The following is a 20,925-nucleotide window of genomic DNA, read 5'->3' as shown; positions in this document are numbered from 1 at the left end:
AGTACGTCCTGAGGCTGGCAATGGTGTCAGGACATAATCTAGGCACGCGCCTCAGCGTTCAGTAGTAAACACTGCGAGCTTGCAGAAGAAGAAATGAATGGGTCGGCAGCCATTAAGACACAGCTGCCAGCACAAGCTGACCGGGGGCCGGATAAAAGGTTCACAATTCACAATAGGTGATGTCACAGCTCACCTCCTCCTCCTGTACAATGACTGATAACACCTCTATATACAGTAGATACCACAGGAGCCACCATTCACAATAGGCGATGTCACAGCTCACCTCCTCCTCCTGTACAATGACTGATAACACCACTATATACAGTAGATAACACAGGATCCACCATTCACAATAGGTGATGTCACAGCTCACCTCCTCCTCCTGTGCAATGACTGATAGCACCTCTATATACAGTAGATACCACAGGATCCACCATTCACAGTAGGTGATGTCACAGCTCACCTCCTCCTCCTGTACAATGACTGATAACATCTCTATATACAGTAGATAACACAGGATCCACCATTCACAATAGATGATGTAACAGCTCACCTCCTCCTCCTGTACAATGACTGATAGCACCTCTATATACAGTAGATACCACAGGATCCACCATTCACAATAGGTGATGTCACAGCTCACCTCCTCCTCCTGTACAATGACTGATAACACTTCTATATACAGTAGATAACACAGGATCCACCATTCACAATAGGTGATGTCACAGCTCACCTCCTCCTCCTGTGCAATGACTGATAACACCTCTATATACAGTAGATAACACAGGATCCACCATTCACAATAGATGTCACAGCTCACCTCCTCCTGTACAATGACTGATAACACCTCTATATACAGTAGATAACACAGGATCCACCATTCACAATAGGTGATGTCACAGCTCACCTCCTCCTCCTCCTGTACAATGACTGATATCTACTGTATATAGAGGGGTTAACACAGGATCAACCATTCACAATAGGTGATATCACAGCTCACCTCCTCCTGTACAATGACTGATAACACCTCTATATACAGTAGATAACACAGGATCAACCATTCACAATAGGTGATATCACAGCTCACCTCCTCCTCCTGTAAAATGACTGATAACACCTCTATATACAGCATTCAGATTGTCATTTAGCACACACTCACTAGATGCATTAATACAACAGATGGGGTCAGAGTTTTTTTCCATCTACATGTGAATTTCTAGAAACCACAGGAACTCTAAAATAAAAATAAATAAAAAGCCCTAGTGGCCGGTGTGAGAACTGCAAGATTTCAAATTTTTTATTTTTAATATTGTGGTATGGATAAAAAATAATTGACAAAAACTAGTAAAAAAAAAAAAAATAAATTTCATATAAAAACCTGATTTAAAGAAGAGGTAATTTTTCGATGATGGCTTCCCTTTAAGAGAGGAGCTGTGAGAGATATACTTAGGGAAGCATCCCCCTTTATTATATTATATTAAGGGATTGACTTTTGGGGCATTTTTTGCGGATATTTCAGAATTACCATAAATAAATATATTTCGGATTCTCAGGGATACGGCAGGAGGAGTCGGCCCAGTCCTGTCTCATACTTGGCAGGGAACCAGCCGGCAGTAATTGATGGTCATAAATTTGACTTTGCTTCTTAGGATGTAAATGTAATTTATACGGGGGAACATTGGCTTCTCTGCCGTCACACGGTGCGAGGAATACAAAGTACGGGCGGATTACGGGCGACATCTGCTGCCGATCAGGGGCCGCCCGACCGCCCCGGGCAGGGGACGCCCGACCGCCCCGGGCAGGGGACGCCCGACCTCCCCGGGCAGGGGACGCCCGACCGCCCCGGGCAGGGGACGCCCGACCACCCCGGGCAGGGGACGCCCGACCACCCCGGGCAGGGGACGCCCGACCACCCCGGGCAGGGGCCTCCAAACCACTCCAGACAGGGGCCACCATTACCTGAGGAGCCGCCATGGATCCCGGCTGTCTGCTCTTCTCATCCCGCTGAGGAAGGAGAGATTTAAGGAGTTTGGGCATCTGAGGCACGAAGGATTTGACAGGACTTAGGTAGGAGGATACTGACGATTCATGACCTGCCACAAAAGAAAAAGAATGTCACAATTAATGTCTAAATGCTGGAAGCTACAGGATTTTTCAAGGGTGCGATGTTACCCAAAAATGGCCACAACCCCTAAATAGGGTCTGCCTATGAATATATTGACAATTGGTAACCCTGGTTTACACCAAATATTTCTGGTGCAGAGGTTAAGAAGATCGTCGGGATCAAGAAAAAAGATTAAAAAAGTTAATTTTGGAGGGGAATGCCATAAAATAAGAAACGAAGCTTTACTCACCTATTAAAGGGGTTTTCCAATAAATATTACTTTTCTACCATAGGCTTTAGATTTAAAATAAACTCCACCTTACGCACCTTCCTCTGCTCCAGCGACGCTTCTGACGCGCTCCCTGGACTTTGACTGACTGCAGTGGTGGTGACTTGACCACATCAGGATCAATGCTAAGCCCAATGATTGGCTGCAGCTTTCACGTGTGGTGTACTCGGGACGTCACCGCTGCATCCGGTCTTCAGTGAGTACAGATGAATTTGTTAATTTTTAAGCTCACAGGCGAAAGAAACAAACAAAACTATTTTTAAGGTAAGTTGCAAAATAATGGTCTCGGTGCTGTGACTGCCGGAGCTAGAGATCGGCTGCAGTGGTCTCATGTGTGTATTGGATGTCATTGCTGACCAATGAGGCCGTTGATTGGCTGTAGCAGTCACATTTGTAGAGAGGACGTCATTTCTGACCACAGAGGCCAGTGATTGGCTGCAGTGGTCACATGTGTACATGGGATGTCATTGCTGACCACATAGGCTAGTGATTGACTGTAGCGGTCACACGAGTAGGCACAAAATCATTACTGACCACAGAGGTCGTTGATTGGCTGCAGTGGTCATGTGTATATGGGATGTAGTGGCTGACCACAAATGACAATGATTAGCTACAGGAGTCACATGTATATGGTAAAGCATTGCTGACAACAGAGGCTGTTGATTGACTGCAGTGGTCACATGTGTATACGACATGTCAATGCTGATCACAGAAGCCGTTAATTGGCTGTAGAGGTCACATGTGTACACAGGGCATCATTGTTAACCACAGAGGTCAGTGACTGGCAGTAGCGGTCACATGTCTACACAGAGCATCGCTGCTGACCACAGCAGTCAGTGATCGGCGGTAGAGGTCACATGTGTAGGCAGGGCATCATTGCTGACCACAGCAGTCAGTGATTGGCAGTAGCGGTCTCATGTGTAGACAGGGCATCATTGCTGACCATAGCAGTCAGTGATTGGCAGTAGGGGTCTCATGTGTAGACAGGGCATCATTGCTGACCACAGCAGTCAGTGATTGGCAGTAGGGGTCACATGTGTAGACAGGGCATCATTGCTGACCACAGCAGTCAGTGATTGGCAGTAGCGGTCACATGTGTAGACAGGGCATCATTGCTGACCACAGCAGTCAGTGATTGGCAGTAGGGGTCACATGTGTAGACAGGGCATCATTGCTGACCACAGCAGTCAGTGATTGGCAGTAGCGGTCACATGTGTAGACAGGGCATCATTGCTGACCACAGCAGTCAGTGATTGGCAGTAGGGGTCTCATGTGTAGGCAGGGCATCATTGCTGACCACAGCAGTCAGTGATTGGCAGTAGCGGTCTCATGTGTAGACAGGGCATCATTGCTGACCACAGCAGCCAGTGATTGGCAGTAGGGGTCACATGTGTAGGCAGGGAATCATTGCTGACCACAGCAGTCAGTGATTGGCAGTAGCGGTCTCATGTGTAGACAGGGCATCATTGCTGACCACAGCAGTCAGTGATTGGCAGTAGGGGTCACATGTGTAGACAGGGCATCATTGCTGACCACAGCAGTCAGTGATTGGCAATAGGGGTCACATGTGTAGACAGGGCATCATTGCTGACCACAGCAGTCAGTGATTGGCAGTAGCGGTCTCATGTGTAGACAGGGCATCATTGCTGACCACAGCAGTCAGTGATTGGCAGTAGGGGTCACGTGTAGACAGGGCATCATTGCTGACCACAGCAGTCAGTGATTGGCAGTAGCGGTCACATGTGTAGACAGGGCATCATTGCTGACCACAGCAGTCAGTGATTGGCAGTAGGGGTCACATGTGTAGACAGGGCATCATTGCTGACCACAGCAGTCAGTGATTGGCAGTAGCGGTCTCATGTGTAGACAGGGCATCATTGCTGACCACAGCAGTCAGTGATTGGCAGTAGGGGTCACATGTGTAGACAGGGCATCATTGCTGACCACAGCAGTCAGTGATTGGCAGTAGGGGTCTCATGTGTAGACAGGGCATCATTGCTGACCACAGCAGTCAGTGATTGGCAGTAGGGGTCTCATGTGTAGACAGGGCATCATTGCTGACCACAGCAGTCAGTGATTGGCAGTAGCGGTCTCATGTGTAGACAGGGCATCATTGCTGACCACAGCAGTCAGTGATTGGCAGTAGGGGTCTCATGTGTAGACAGGGCATCATTGCTGACCACAGCAGTCAGTGATTGGCAGTAGGGGTCACATGTGTAGACAGGGCATCATTGCTGACCACAGCAGTCAGTGATTGGCAGTAGGGGTCACATGTGTAGACAGGGCATCATTGCTGACCACAGCAGTCAGTGATTGGCAGTAGCGGTCTCATGTGTAGACAGGGCATCATTGCTGACCACAGCAGTCAGTGATTGGCAGTAGGGGTCTCATGTGTAGACAGGGCATCATTGCTGACCACAGCAGTCAGTGATTGGCAGTAGGGGTCACATGTGTAGACAGGGCATCATTGCTGACCACAGCAGTCAGTGATTGGCAGTAGGGGTCTCATGTGTAGACAGGGCATCATTGCTGACCACAGCAGTCAGTGATTGGCAGTAGGGGTCTCATGTGTAGACAGGGCATCATTGCTGACCACAGCAGTCAGTGATTGGCAGTAGCGGTCTCATGTGTAGACAGGGCATCATTGCTGACCACAGCAGTCAGTGATTGGCAGTAGGGGTCTCATGTGTAGACAGGGCATCATTGCTGACCACAGCAGTCAGTGATTGGCAGTAGGGGTCACATGTGTAGACAGGGCATCATTGCTGACCACAGCAGTCAGTGATTGGCAGTAGGGGTCACATGTGTAGACAGGGCATCATTGCTGACCACAGCAGTCAGTGATTGGCAGTAGCGGTCTCATGTGTAGACAGGGCATCATTGCTGACCACAGCAGTCAGTGATTGGCAGTAGGGGTCTCATGTGTAGACAGGGCATCATTGCTGACCACAGCAGTCAGTGATTGGCAGTAGGGGTCTCATGTGTAGACAGGGCATCATTGCTGACCACAGCAGTCAGTGATCGGCTGTAGAGGTCACATGTGTAGACAGGGCATTATTGCGGACCACAGCAGTCAGTGATCGGCTGTAGTGGTCACATGTGTAGACAGGGCATCATTGCTGACCACAGCAGTCAGTGATTGGCAGTAGCGGTCTCGTGTAGACAGGGCATCATTGCTGACCACAGCAGTCAGTGATTGGCAGTAGCGGTCTCGTGTAGACAGGGCATCATTGCTGACCACAGCAGTCAGTGATTGGCAGTAGCGGTCTCATGTGTAGACAGGGCATCATTGCTGACCACAGCAGTCAGTGATTGGCAGTAGCGGTGTCATGTGTAGACAGGGCATCATTGCTGACCACAGCAGTCAGTGATTGGCAGTAGCGGTCTCATGTGTAGACAGGGCATCATTGCTGACCACAGCAGTCAGTGATCGGCTGTAGAGGTCACATGTGTAGACAGGATGTCACAATGGATATGAATGGAGAAAACATTAAAACTTCAAAAACCAACAGTAAAAGAGTAAAGCTATAAATCTGGTAAACTGCTCAACTTTTTTTTTTTCACTAATGGGGTGAATCTATGGAATGTGGACGGTAACAGTTTCGGTACAGTGTGAAGTTATGAAGTGTGAAGTTATGGGCTTGATGCCATGTAGTCGGGGATAGGACACTTGCCTGACTCCAGAGACTGGTTGTGCCCAGGTCCTGTGGTCCTGGCAGCTCGGGGCGAGGTGCCGCTGCGGCTGGAGAGGGTTGAGGATTGGGACACGTCTTGCTGACTCTCCCATCGACCCTATGATGAAATCAGATAAGCAGGAGGGTTATATATCAGCAGATAACAAGAGCATGCTGATCCTACACTGGATGATCCCACCATAAGCCCTGCATAGTCCACATATCGGGAATTAAAGAGTAAATATGAACCCCCAAAATAATGGAAGTTATTAACAATCCAGGCAAATTACGCTACAGACAGCTCACTGACTGATAACAGTGATGATAGACGTTGGGCTTTGGATGTAGCCTTCGGTGCTCCCATGTTTTTATTTCCAATGTCTATATAAGGCCTCCTAAGACTCACACCTGTGACTTTGTATGAAGCCTTTATAGCACGTTTTAGTTAGTCTGTGCACAGGTTTCTGTCCACAGTCTCCAGGACGTCTCCTGGCTGTCTGTGGTTTCCTGTCCCCGAATTACTTGTCTGCAGCTTCCAGTAACACTGCTTTCTGCGGTCTCCAGGACATCACCTTTCTGCCTGTGACTTCCAGTAACTCTGCTGTCAGTGGTATCCAGGGCTTCTCCAGTATGCCTGCGGCTTCGAGTAACTCAGATACCTGTTTGCGGTCTACAGGATGTATATGGTCTGTTTGTGACTCCTATAGTATGCAGACTTCTAGTTACTCCAAAGTTCTGTCTGCTAGCTATTCCTGGTCTCCTGCGAACTCTGAATACCATGGAAGCTGCAGACGAACATGTAGCAGACTGTCTCGTTACTCTGGAGTTCTACCTGTGATCTTCAGAACGTCATCAGTCTGTGGCTTCTAGTAACTCAGCTACCTGTCTGCGCTCTCCAGGATGTCTCCTGTCTGCCTTTGGCTTCCAGTAACTGTTACCTGTCTGCAGTCTCCCGGATGTTTCCAGTCTGCCTGTGGCTTCCATTAACTTGGCTACATCAACACCTGTTACCTGTGCTCATTTGGACCTTGGGCTTCCATGATCCATCTCACTTTGAGAGCATCTTTGAAAAACCTGAAAACCCATCTCTTCAAAGAAGCTTACAGCCTGTAAAGACTACACGGCCACCTCAACACCACTGGAGCTACTGCAACCCCTGACCTACTGTCTCCTTCCCCACAATCCTGTAGATTGTAAGCCCGCAAGGGCAGGGTCCTCTTCCCGCTGTACCAGTCTGTCATTGTTAGTTTTGTTTACTGTAAGTGATATTTGTATTTTGATGTAACCCCTTCTCATGTACAGCACCATGGAATTAATGGTGCTATATAAATAAACAATAATAATAATAATCTTTGTGACACCTAACCTCTTATTGTCTCAGCAGTTACATTTCTATGAGCAGAGATGGCTTTTATTGTCCAAGTTATTCAGCTATATAACACAGCCGACACAGCACCCGTGCTGTATGGGGTGGGCTTAGCTCCCGAGCTTGTTCCATAAAGTATGTTGGATGTTGCCAGGTGTGTTAAAAAACTTTAAAAAATAAATAAAATAAAATTCAATGTTGGAAGTGGCAAGAAGCCACTTTCCCCTTTTCCTGCTCCAAGTAGAGGTTTCGATAGACATGGCTGGTGGAGTTCACCTTGGGGGGAGACGGCGACTCCCGCAGCTTCCTGCGCAGATCAGCCTCGTCAAACAAACCTAATCGCTCCCAGTGATCGTGCAAATTGCCAGTTTAAAATGGAGAAAAAGTGCGTCTGAGCGAAGCCAGCTCCCCCGCCTCTCTCGTTAGAGGACAGGACGGTTTACTGTCATAATAAAAATTTATGCCGTAAATTCCATTTAGAAAAAAAAAAAAACACCCAAGGGGGATGAGAAATCCACGTCCAGAACGTTCCTGAAAGTAAAGTCTTACAGAAAGGTCTGAGAGGAGAACGGCTGATAATGAGAAAGAAGGAGAGAGGGAGGGAGAGAGATGCCGAACGTAACAAGGTATCAAGAGGCAGAACATCAATTGTGGGGAAGACGGACAATGTAACGAGCAGGTAACGGCAGCCGGCGCCGTGTCATTACCTCCGGCGACCTGCAGGGTATTACTCCTCATCTACTGTGGAAAGCCTGGAGAAAAGTTTATGGAAATTCAAAGAAAAGTGAAGAGGTTGCATCCCATATCTACTGGAAATAGGATCATGGGCTTAAGTGATTGTTCTCTGTTATCAGCCACTTGGGCTAGTTAGAGGCAGACCGTAGTGGGATGAATGACTACCTGCCTCCTTATCATTCATATCTGACACGAATATCAGTCACTTTTATTATAACGCTGCTGCGCTATTATAAGCCGCCTGCTTTGGGGTCACCAGCCCTCCACTACTTTCAGGTCAGTTCCGCTATTTTATCATATAGCAAAGGAGGCTGCTTAATGGCCTTGATCCCACAGTCAGACGGTATCCCTACTCAGGGCAAGTCTTCCCAAGCTTTCCACTAGGTGAACAGACAGAGCACTCCTAAATCTCTCTGCCTGATCACAATGTGCAGGTACAGCTGCACCGCACAGTCGTCTCCGTCCCCTGCCTACACCGCACCGTCATCTCCGTCCCCTCCCTGCACCACCATCTCCGTCACCTGCCTGCACCGCACCGTCATCTCCGTCCCCTGCCTGAACCGCACCGTCATCTCCGTCCCCTACCTGCACCGCACCGTCGTCTCCGTCCCCTGCCTGCACCGCACAGTCGTCTCCGTCCCCTGCCTGCACCGCACCGTCGTCTCCGTCCCCTGCCTGCACCGCACAGTCATCTCCGTCCCCTGCCTGCACCGCACCGTCATCTCCGTCCCCTCCCTGCACCTCACCGACCCCTCCCTGCACCTCACCGACCCCTCCCTGCACCTCACCGACCCCTCCCTGCACCTCACCGACCCCTCCGTCCCCTGCCTGCACCGCACAGTCATCTCCATCCCCTGCCTGCACCGCACAGTCATCTCCATCCCCTGCCTGCACCGCACAGTCATCTCCATCCCCTGCCTGCACCGCACCGTCATTTCCGTCCCCTCCCTGCACCGCACCGTCGTCTCCGTCCCCTGCCTGCACTGCACCGTCGTCTCCGTCCCCTGCCTGCCCCGCACCATCATCTTCATCCCCTCCCTGCACTGCACCGTCGTCTCCGTCCCATGCCTGCACAGCACCGTCGCCTCCGTCCCAAGCCTGCACTGCTCCGACCCCTGCCTGCACCGCACCGTCATCTCCGTCCCCTCCCTGCACTGCACCGTCGTCTCAGTCCCCTGCCTGCACTGCACCGTCATCTCCGCCCCACCTGCACCGCACCGTCATCTCCGTCCCCTGCCTGCCCCGCACCATCATCTTCATCCCCTCCCTGCACTGCACCGTCGTCTCCGTCCCATGCCTGCACAGCACCGTCGCCTCCGTCCCAAGCCTGCACTGCTCCGACCCCTGCCTGCACCGCACCGTCATCTCCGTCCCCTCCCTGCACTGCACCGTCGTCTCAGTCCCCTGCCTGCACTGCACAGTCATCTCCGCCCCACCTGCACCGCACCGTCATCTCCGTCCCCTGCCTGCCCCGCACCATCATCTTCATCCCCTCCCTGCACCGTCGTCTCCGTCCCATGCCTGCACAGCACCGTCGCCTCCGTCCCAAGCCTGCACTGCTCCGACCCCTGCCTGCACCGCACCGTCATCTCCGTCCCCTCCCTGCACTGCACCGTCGTCTCAGTCCCCTGCCTGCACTGCACCGTCATCTCCGCCCCACCTGCACCGCACCATCATCTCCGTCCCCTGCCTGCACAAACTGTCATCTCCGTCCCCTGCCTGCACGAACCGTCGTCTCCGTCCCCTGCCTGCACCGCACGGTCGTCTCCGTCCCCTGCCTGCACCGCACCGTTGTCTCTGTCCCCAGTCTGCACCGCACCGTCGTCTCCATCTCCTGCCAGCACCGTCGTCTCCATCCCCTCCCTCCCTGCACCGTCCTCTCCCCCCCACCTGCACTGTCCTCTCCATGCACTCCCTGCACCATACTCTCCATCACCCACTCTTTGTACTGTTTTCTCTCACCCCCCCAGGACCATCCTCTCTATCCCCTCCTGACAGGTAGGAAAAAAAGGAGTTAGTGTCTTGACTGAGCAGATGTCTGGAGAGGCGAATAACCACTGGACACCGGGTATAAAACTTTGACACTTCTGCTGTCCTATACGACTATCTTAAATTTTGAGGGATCTTTATATTTAATCCTACACTGCCCTAGACCACCCGGGATCCCTGTATTAAATGATTAATTCATTGTTAAACCATCAAGGATTTCCCTACACCCCAGGGATCCTCACATTACACCCTTCATTTCCCTACACCACCAGGGATCCTTACATTACACCCTTTATTTCCCTACACCACCAGGGATCCTTACATTACACCCTTTATTTCCCTACACCACCAGGGATCCTTACATTACACCCTTTATTTCCCTACACCACCAGGGATCCTTACATTACACCCTTCATTTCCCTACACCACCAAGGATCCTTACATTACACCCTTCATTTCCCTACACCACCAGGGATCCTCACATTACACCCTTCATTTCCCTACACCACCAGGGATCCTTACATTACACCCTTCATTTCCCTACACCACCAAGGATCCTTACATTACACCCTTCATTTCCCTACACCACCAGGGATCCTTACATTACACCCTTTATTTCCCTACACCACCAGGGATCCTTACATTACACCCTTTATTTCCCTACACCACCAGGGATCCTTACATTACACCCTTCATTTCCCTACACCACCAGGGATCCTCACATTACACCCTTCATTTCCCTACACCACCAGGGATCCTTACATTACACCCTTCATTTCCCTACACCACCAAGGATCCTTACATTACACCCTTCATTTCCCTACACCACCAGGGATCCTCACATTACACCCTTCATTTCCCTACACCACCAGGGATCCTTACATTACACCCTTCATTTCCCTACACCACCAGGGATCCTTACATTACACCCTTCATTTCCCTACACCACCAGGGATCCTTACATTACACCCTTTATTTCCCTACACCACCAGGGATCCTTACATTACACCCTTCATTTCCCTACACCACCAGGGATCCTTACATTACACCCTTCATTTCCCTACACCACCAGGGATCCTTACATTACACCCTTCATTTCCCTACACCACCAGGAATCCTTACATTACACCCTTCATTTCCCTACACCACCAGGGATCCTCACATTACACCCTTCATTTCCCTACACCACCAGGAATCCTTACATTACACCCTTCATTTCCCTACACCACCAGGGATCCTCACATTACACCCTTCATTTCCCTACACCATCAGGGATCCTTACATTACACATCACCAGGGATCCTTACATTCAAATTCATTTCCCTAGATCACCAGGGATCCTTACATTACAACCAGAGTTTTTCTAGACCACCAGGGACCCTTACATTACAACCAGAGTTTTTCTAGACCACCAGGGACCCTTAAATTTCAAACCCTTCATTTCTCTAGACCACCAGGGAGAAATTACATTAAACCTTTTATTTCCCTAGACCACGGACACTGTAATTCCAGTATCACTGGTGGTCTAGGAAATTTAAAGGTTTAATATAATTATCTCTAGAGATCCTCACTCCTCATCCTCTAGACCACCAGGTAAACTGCCATTATCGCCCTATACAACCAGAAATAGACAACCAAGGATTCAGTCATTAAGTTTTTCACCAACATAGACTACCAGGAATAGTGACAACTGCAGGGATCCACCCTAGCAGGTATACTAACCCTTTCATTGCCCTAGATCACCAGGGATTTTGAGAGTAAGTCCTTTACTCAGAAATGCAGATATTAACCCCTTCACTGCATCAGACCTTCAACATGCCAGCTGGGATTCGAACTCAAACCATCAGTAGTCTATACTGGAGACCTGTTGAATGCTCGTTGCCTTCATGGGTATGGGGGAGTTGGGAAGCTCATGTGTATGGCAGCAGCTTCTGGAGTGTCCCTCATCTGTGGGTTTTTCTTGGATAAGCTTTTCACTTGGGATACAGAGACGGCGCCACCTAATGGCCAACAGAGGAATGCGGCTTGGAATATATTCTTGCAGAATCCATAAGTGAGAGGTTTAAGAGTGCCATATCAAGGAGTAGCATGTGGCTCTTTAGTTGATCAAAAGCTACAACTCCAAACATGCTCTAAAAGCCTCTTGTCACCAGGACATGCTGGGAGTAGTAGTATAATAACTGGCAATTAACATAAGAGATAAACATGAAGTGGGTATAGTCCGCAGCGCCGGCGCTCCCTGCCCCAAACGGCTTGCAGCAGCTCGCAGCGATTGACTTTCTGTCGTCTCCAGGTGAAGTGATGAATTATTTCATCAGAGAAAAAGGTCTTCTTTTCCTGTAACGGTATCAATAATAAACCCCGAGACTGAGCAGCTCTGCGGAACGTCTTCAATATTCATGTCAAGACGCGGAATCGCAGCACAACAAAACCCAGCTATTAATAAGGGGGAACACAATGTAACAGACGCATACGGGGGAGAAGGGGAACATACAGAGAGGAACATACAGAGGGGAGCGCGCAGAGGGGAGAGCGCAGAGGGGAGCGCGCAGAGGGGAGCGCGCAGAGGGGAGAGCGCAGAGGGGAGAGCGCAGAGGGGAGAGCGCAGAGGGGAGAGCGCAGAGGGGAGCGCGCAGAGGGGAGCGCGCAGAGGGGAGCGCGCAGAGGGGAGCGCGCAGAGGGGAGCGCGCAGAGGGGAGCGCGCAGAGGGGAGAGCGCAGAGGGGAGAGCGCAGAGGGGAGAGCGCAGAGGGGAGAGCGCAGAGGGGAGAGCGCAGAGGGGAGAGCGCAGAGGGGAGAGCGCAGAGGGGAGAGCGCAGAGGGGAGAGCGCAGAGGGGAGCATACAGATGGGAGCCCACAGAGAGGGGGAGCCCACAGAGAGGGGGAGCCCACATAAATGGGAGCATACACTTACTCTGTGACCCGCCAGGTTGTGCTGCGCTCCTAATTCCCCTCGACTCCCCGATAACTGGAAAACACAGGAAAAAAAATGTCAATTTCCATGATAAAGTCGTTTATCGGTCTTGCACTCTACACAAATTACTTTCTTCATGCATCTTTTCAGCTCCATTTTTATGATACTCAAAATCTCCAAAGGGTATGAAGTTAGCCTCAGGTGGGACGCCCAATATCTGGCAAGATTTATTCTCATTACATCAAACTGAAGCAACATCATTGGCTTCAAGTGTGTCGGTAGTGTGAGAAGAGCCCGACAGTCAGATATTCGGTGGCGACTTCTTGACACTAGGGCAGTATTTCTCAACTCCAGTCCTCCAGACCCACCAACAGGTCAAGTTTTCAGGATTTCCTTAGTATTACATATGTGATGGAATTAATGCTGGAGCAGGTGACGAAATTATCACCTGTGCAAAACTAAGGATATCCTGAAAACATGACCTGTTGGTTGGTCTGGAGCTGAGAAACACTGCACTTGGGGAACCTGGTGTGAAAGTTCTGCCTGCCTTCAGCCACCACTAGGGGGAGCCGACTGTATACTCTTTAATTAGAAGTATTATTGTGCTCCCCCTAGTGGTGGCTGTAATGAAATGCATCAAAATAAAAATATAGGACCCAAAAAAATGAGCATCGTGTTACACAGACCATTACGGTTCCTAACACTGGGATATATATTTACCCTGTGGACATTGGGAGAACTTAAGCTTTTCCTGCTCAGCTTTCCTTTTCCCGATAGTTGTTCCTTTACCGCCACCTCCTGAATTGAAAGAGAAAAAAAAAAAAAAACATTGAGTATTTTTCTTGCCTAAATTTCGAGGAAAAAAAATGTAATCCACTTATGAACATTCACTATGGTTTAAAAATAAATATAAATTGCTTTTATTATGAAATCATTAAAAATAGCCTTAAAGTACCCTACTCATGCAATAAATACTTTCTCGTTTGTGCATAAAAATAAAATAAAAAAAAAAAGGGAGGAGGTGAGCTGTGACATCACCTATTGTGAATGGTGGATCCTGTGTTATCTATTGTATATAGAGGTGTTATCAGTCATTGTACAGGAGGAGGTGAGCTGTGACATCACCTATTGTGAATGGTGGATCCTGTGTTATCTACTGTATATAGAGGTGTTGTCAGTCATTGTACAGGAGGAGGAGGTGAGCTGTGATATCACCTATTGTGAATGGTGGATCCTGTGTTATCTATTGTATATAGAGGTGTTATCAGTCATTGTACAGGAGGAGGAGGTGAGCTGTGATATCACCTATTGTGAATGGTGGATCCTGTGTTATCTACTGTATATAGTGGTGTTATCAGTCATTGTACAGGAGGAGGAGGTGAGCTGTGATATCACCTATTGTGAATGGTGGATCCTGTGTTATCTACTGTATATAGAGGTGTTATCAGTCATTGTACAGGAGGAGGAGGAGGTGAGCTGTGACATCACCTATTGTGAATGGTGGATCCTGTGTTATCTACTGTATATAGAGGAGTTATCAGTCATTGTACAGGAGGAGGTGAGCTGTGACATCACCTATTGTGAATGGTGGATCTTGTGTTATCTATTGTATATAGAGGTGTTATCAGTCATTGTACAGGAGGAGGAGGAGGTGAGCTGTGACATCACCTATTGTGAATGGTGGATCCTGTGTTATCTACTGTATATAGAGGAGTTATCAGTCATTGTACAGGAGGAGGAGGTGAGCTGTGACATCACCTATTGTGAATGGTGGATCCTGTGTAATCTACTGTATATAGAGGTGTTATCAGTCATTGTACAGGAGGAGGAGGAGGTGAGCTGTGACATCACCTATTGTGAATGATGGCTCCTGTTCTCAGCTGTGTATACAGGTGTCATCAGTCATTGTAATCCCGCCTGTGATGAGAATTACATGACTGATGAGAAGTAATCTGTACAGAACTTGAAGTGTCAGTCTATTTAGAGCCGGGTGGGGAGCCTAAGGCCCGCGGGCCATTTATGTGCCTTGATTACCTTTTATCCAGCCCCCGGGCAGATTTCTGGGGACCAAAGTGCTATTTTGACACCCACCGGCCCATTCATTTCTTCATGCTCTGTAAGTGCGAGCACGCAGTGTTTACTACTGAACGCTGAGGTGTGAAAGATTACGTCCTGACACTAGTGCCAGCTTTGTGGGTGGAATTAGAGCACAATTTTTAAGGTCCCCAAAAAGATTGTATAAATACCCAAATGGCCCTTGGCAGAAAAAAGCACTTTATGGGGATGTGAGAGATGAATCCTTCGGTTGCCTCCATTGCTCTGGTGACTGTGCAGCGGCCCATGGGCAGGGGGTTATAATGTCGGGTCACATAACTCTCACCTTGTAACATAAGAACGTTCCCTGAACCATCCGTAAGCTCCCGATGATACATTCCGTATTCTTTGTTACATTTCTACATTGTCCTGCACATGCCTCAATTTCAGAGTAAGAACCTCAGTATAAATAATCTGCGGAGCGTTTCTATTAATTCTACGCCCGTGTCTGTGAGGAGGATGAGAGGGGCCTGTGATCCCGGGACGGGAGGGGATATACGACTTCCTGACACAGGGTACAGGGAGGAAATCCTCTGTATGTGGCTGTAAGAATGGAGAGGTTACAATCTGATAGATTAGTGTCATTATCACACAACTCAGGAGTGAGGAAGGCGAGCAGACGAGACCGGAACCTGCAGGGCTGTGCTCATATATTCACGTCTCATTAACTTAATTAGGGCTAATTGCCGAGCCATTAGCAAAGGGAGAAGGCAGAAAACACAGCAGACCTTGCCACCATCTAGTACTGCCGCCTGGTCTTTACTGTAAATGATGTGGATACAGATAGTACTGCCTCCCTGTAAGTGACATAGGTACAGATAGTACTGCCTCCCTGTAAGTGACATAGGTACAGATAGTACTGCCTCCCTGTAAGTGACATAGGTACAGATAGTACTGCCTCCCTGTAAGTGACATAGGTACAGATAGTACTGCCTCCCTGTAAGTGACATAGGTACAGATAGGCAAGGAAGCAGTACTTTTCTACAAATGTTTTAGATGCAGATAGTACTGCCTTCCTGTAAATGATGTAGGTACAGATAGTACTTCCTCCTGGTCTTTACTGTAAATTAAGTGGCTACAGATAGTACTGCCTCCCAGCAAGTGAAGTAGGTACAGATAGAACTGCCTCCATGTCACTCCCTGTAAGTGACACAGGTACAGATAGTACTGCTTCCCTGTCTTTTCTACAAATAATTTAGATGCAGATAGTACTGCCTTCCTGTAAATGATGTAGGTACAGATAGTACTGCCTACTTTTAAATTATGTAGGTACAGATAGTACTGCTTCCTCGGCTTTTCCAAATATGATATAAGTACAGATTGTACTGTTTTCCTGTAAATGATGTAGGTATAGATAGTTCTGCTTCCTTGTCTTTTCTGCAAATGACTTAGGTACAGATAGTACTAACTCCCTGTAAATGACGTAGGTACAGATAGTACTGCTTCCTCTGCTTTTTTATATATGATATAGATACAGATAGTATCGCTTTCCTGTAAATAACACACTGTTGAAACCAGAAGTTTCCGACCACTATTTCCACCCTCTCAGCAAATATTAATAACTATGGTCATCCTAACTGACCTAAATCGGGAAAGGTTTATTCTGATTTCACGTCCGATATTGAGAAAAGCCTGCAGATGTGTCTTTTTATATAGAGGATGGAAAGTTCTGGTTTCAACTGTAGGTGCATGTGTTGCAGCTGCAGCCGCGGGGACTCGAGCATATTTTTCGAGCGCGCCGAAGTCACTCTGTTAGCGCACAACCATACTCCGATAACCCCTTACCCGAGCACGTTCGCTCATCACTAGCTGTACCTCCTCTTCCTTTAAATAATGTAGAGATACTACGGCCATGCTGCCTCTCCCTGTAAATGATGTAGGCACAGATAGTTCTGACTTTCTATCTTTTCCTGTAAATCAAGTAGAAACAGATAGTACTGGCTCCTTGTCTCTTCAGGTAAGTTATATAGGGACAGATTCTACTGGCTCCTTGTCTTTTCCTGCAAGCCATGTAGGGACAGATAGTACTGAGTCCTTGTTTTTTTTTTCCTGTAATTTATGTAGAGAACAGATAGTACTTGCTCCTATTCTCCTTCTATAAATGACATGGACAGTAATTGTGTGGCCGCCCATTTTCTTCCTGTAAATGATGTAGAAAGAGATACAACGGCCAGCCTTTTCTCACCAGGAATTAATGTGGGCCCAGATAGTACTACATGCCTGTCTCTTAACACTTGTTTATATCAGCCCCCTTTTATCCTTTTGACTAATAGAGTACTGGTTAGAGGAAAAAAAAAAAAAAAGGATTCCCTTGGCCACGCTGCTCGCATCAAATATACAAAATGGGGGATTGCTCTGATCTAAATAATTTTGGGGTCATATGCACCTCGTCGTCAGGATAGTTTGTCATCAACCTCCCCACATAAGACATTACCGCTCAGAAGACATAATATACACTTTATTTTTTTCATAGAAAATACTCCATTTAACATGCTCACAGAGACTGAACAACATGACTGGCGCTGCAACGTGGTGGTAACACCTACTAAAGTCAGATTCCCATCCAACATTTTGGCGGGTTGCTTACTTGGTATATCATGCACCCACCACAGGGGGTTTAGGAGCTTCCACTTTAACTATCGAGTTCAGTTTATTCTAAGGGCCTAATCAGGACTTAGGATAGGTCACTAGAGTCACATGGGCACGGACTCTACTACCGCCACCTCTAGAGAAGGCGTTTCGGAACAGCGCCAAACGTTGTGTAGTGGCCATAAATGGTAGCACAAGCTCACAACCGTATGTAAGAAAAAGGGCTTATGAAGCACTAGTCAGGGAACAAAAAGTACGCCCCTCGCTATGGGGCTCATTCAGGGAATATAGTATACCAACCTATACTAAAAGGATTGCTGGTCTGTAGGAGAGATGATAAATGTATGAAGGCTGAGGGTCCGGCTACAAGGCTCCATTTGCTGATTTTAAGAAAGAGGGACCTAAAGTGTCCTGTGTAAATGGAGCGATAGTGAGCATGTGCGAACACCTCTTGTCAATAAGACTGGTGGCCGCACATGCTCCGTTCTGACTTTGGGATCTCAGCAGTCAGATCTCCAATAATCATACATAGATCATCCATCCAGTGGTTACAACCATTTTACAGGACAACTCCTTTAAAGCCTTCTGGATGGCACTTTAGAAGAGAACATATGCAATCAATGTACATTGGTCCGAAGAGCTCATGCTTTCTCTTTACACTAGGCTCCATTGAGAAGTTTATATACTTTGCAAACTGTTACAAAATGTTCGATATCTAGTCCACTTTTTGGATGTGCATCAGAAAAACGTTCTCTCCAGCTTTCCTTCAATGGCATCAGTTCTTAGATGGACCAAAGATACAACTGTGCGAATACCAAAGGCCACTCCATGATCAGGCCAATGAGCGACGACATCACTGCTCTTGGGTTTCTTTATTTCCTCAAGGTTCAAAGTTTAGGCCAAAAAGTTTTCCTGTTCCAGTCTTCTTAACTGTTTCCCAAAAGTAAGTCCAATTTCTCTCTCCAATAGGCGTCATATTCTTTTGCCCCGTGACGCGGACTACTGCTCTGTGGCACCACGCTCATGCCTTCTCTTGGCATCTTGAAGCCGTCCCAGCTCCCCTGCAGTAGCCGTGGCGGGGCTGACGCTCTCCTTCTCCACTCACATTTAGGAGGCGCCAAGCATGAGCCAAGTTTTACATCAGGTCCCTGTTTGTGATCACACGGAGTCTGGTCTCCTGAGGACTTGCACTGCTCTCCGCTGGTGAGGCACGGATTTCGATATCCTCTGCCGATGGGGCAGAAAGCCTGCGTGACAAGGGGGGAGTGAAAGACGTTAACGTCTCCAGGGGGAAAAACAAAAAAACAAAACAAAAGAGGGACTGTCAGGTCTTAGGAACAGATGTGTGTCTGATGTGTTGGTGGATCCAGGAATGTTCTGCGGATTAAGACTTCAGATGTTCATGTTCCTTCATATCCAATTTAGGATTTCTTCCGTTTCCCAAATTTTTAGGGTGTCTAAGGGGGGTACTCATCTGATGAAAATAAGGAAAGAATCTGCGGAGACCATTCATCCCAAGCAGATCTTGTGGGTCACACAATGGACCTGAAGCAAACTTCTAAAATTAACATTATTTTCAGAACCGGCACTTAGTTACGATTGTCCTAAGGTGTACCACATGGTATCTACCCCATAGTGCCACCCTGCCCGTATACCGCACTCCGCTGCCCTCATCAGACTGAATAGTGATCATATTCGCACATACATGCCCAAAGTATTTCTCTGGATATTTAGCAGTGTCCATAAAATCACTGAGCAGAAGTACCCCTCAATATGGCAGTGCTCACAGGTGTACACAGGTACAGGACATTCGTTTCTTCCATGGCTCCTTACTCTAGCAGAGAATATGCAGTGTAGCGTGTCCAAAAATCATAAAGCGCGAAGTGGCAAAAAGGATTTAAAAGGGGTTGCACCAAGTATACAAGCTGTACATAGGATAGGGCAGAAGGTATTGATTGCTGGGTGCCCGACCACTGGAACTCTCGCCGATCCCGAGAAAAGGGCTCCGAACTGAGATGAAGTTGAGCATAATTGCATCTTCTTCATTCATTAGCTAAGCAAGCCCCCGCAGAGAGCAGAGCGCCACCCCCCCGCAGAGAGCCACACCCCCGAAGAGAGCAGAGCGCCACGCCTCCTGCAGAGCGCCACGCCCCCCGCAGAAAGCAGAGCGCCACGCCCCAGCAGAGAGCCACACCCCCAAAGAGAGTAGAGCGCCACGCCCCCCGCAGAAAGCAGAGCGCCACGCCCCCCGCAGAAAGCAGAGCGCCACGCCCCAGCAGAGAGCAGAGAGCCACACCCCCAAAGAGAGTAGAGCGCCACGCCCCCCGCAGAAAGCAGAGCGCCACGCCCCCCGCAGAAAGCAGAGCGCCACGCCCCCCGCAGAAAGCAGAGCGCCACGCCCCCGCAGAAAGCAGAGCGCCACGCCCCCCGCAGAAAGCAGAGCGCCACGCCCCCCGCAGAAAGCAGAGCGCCATGCCCCCCGCAGAAAGCAGAGCGCCACGCCCCCCGCAGAGAGCACAGCGCCACGCCCCCCGCAGAGAGCACAGCGTCACGCCCCCCGCAGAGAGCACAGCGCCACGCCCCCCGCAGAGAGCACAGCACCATGCCCCCTGCAGATAGCACAGTACCACGCCCCCCGCAGAGAGCACAGCGCCACACCCAGAGAGAGTGCTGTGCTCTGCAATTTCCAGTCATCCCATAGAAAATGAATAGACCAAATGTGTGTGCATGGCTCTACAAAACGCTAGTCTCTTGATCGGTGGGGGGTCCCAACACTCAGGTCATCAGCATGTGACCACACTGAACCCTTTTCATGGGGGACCGTTTTTAATTGCTTTCATTCCTTATACATTGGGAATGCTTTAATGGTAAAATGTGACGACATTCATTCCTAAAGTCTGCTCCTGGTCCATCGTCATGATTAGTGACAGGACAGAAAAAAATTCTTACATCTGGTTACAAAAACGTTCCTACATGCAAAGTCTGGCTACTTCAATTTTACAGAAAATGCTCAGCATAAAATAATAATCAAAGTATCCCCCCCGCTGGTCTCTACTTCCGGCTCTGGACACCAATGTTGTCAATAATGGGCAGTGGAGGAGATGTGCTGGTCACCATTGACTGACTGCAGTGGTCACATATCCAGGAAGTAGAAACCAGGACCAGTTAAGT

At 48.6% G+C, this 20,925-nt stretch overlaps 1 protein-coding gene across 2 annotated transcripts in view; it reads right to left on the bottom strand.

Annotated features, from left to right (window-relative positions):
- KIF13B (kinesin family member 13B) overlaps positions 1–20,925 on the bottom strand; it is a 158,273-nt gene that overhangs the window by 18,380 nt on the left and 118,968 nt on the right. The window contains exons 34-37 of one of the 2 annotated variants that reach the window (XM_077291729.1): positions 13,792–13,869; positions 13,072–13,125; positions 6,068–6,185; positions 1,960–2,093 (exon numbers count right to left, since the gene is read on the bottom strand). In XM_077291729.1, the coding sequence (XP_077147844.1) occupies positions 1,960–2,093; positions 6,068–6,185; positions 13,072–13,125; positions 13,792–13,869 (384 nt within the window). Of the gene's footprint in view, positions 1–1,959; positions 2,094–6,067; positions 6,186–13,071; positions 13,126–13,791; positions 13,870–17,603; positions 19,002–20,925 lie in introns of those variants that run through there. The other variant, XM_077291730.1, reaches the window with a different exon arrangement.

This window comes from Ranitomeya variabilis, chromosome 2 (assembly GCF_051348905.1).
Source record: "Ranitomeya variabilis isolate aRanVar5 chromosome 2, aRanVar5.hap1, whole genome shotgun sequence".
In the NCBI taxonomy this organism is placed as follows: Eukaryota; Metazoa; Chordata; class Amphibia; order Anura; family Dendrobatidae; genus Ranitomeya; species Ranitomeya variabilis.
This window is presented reverse-complemented; position numbering and strand designations above follow the sequence as displayed.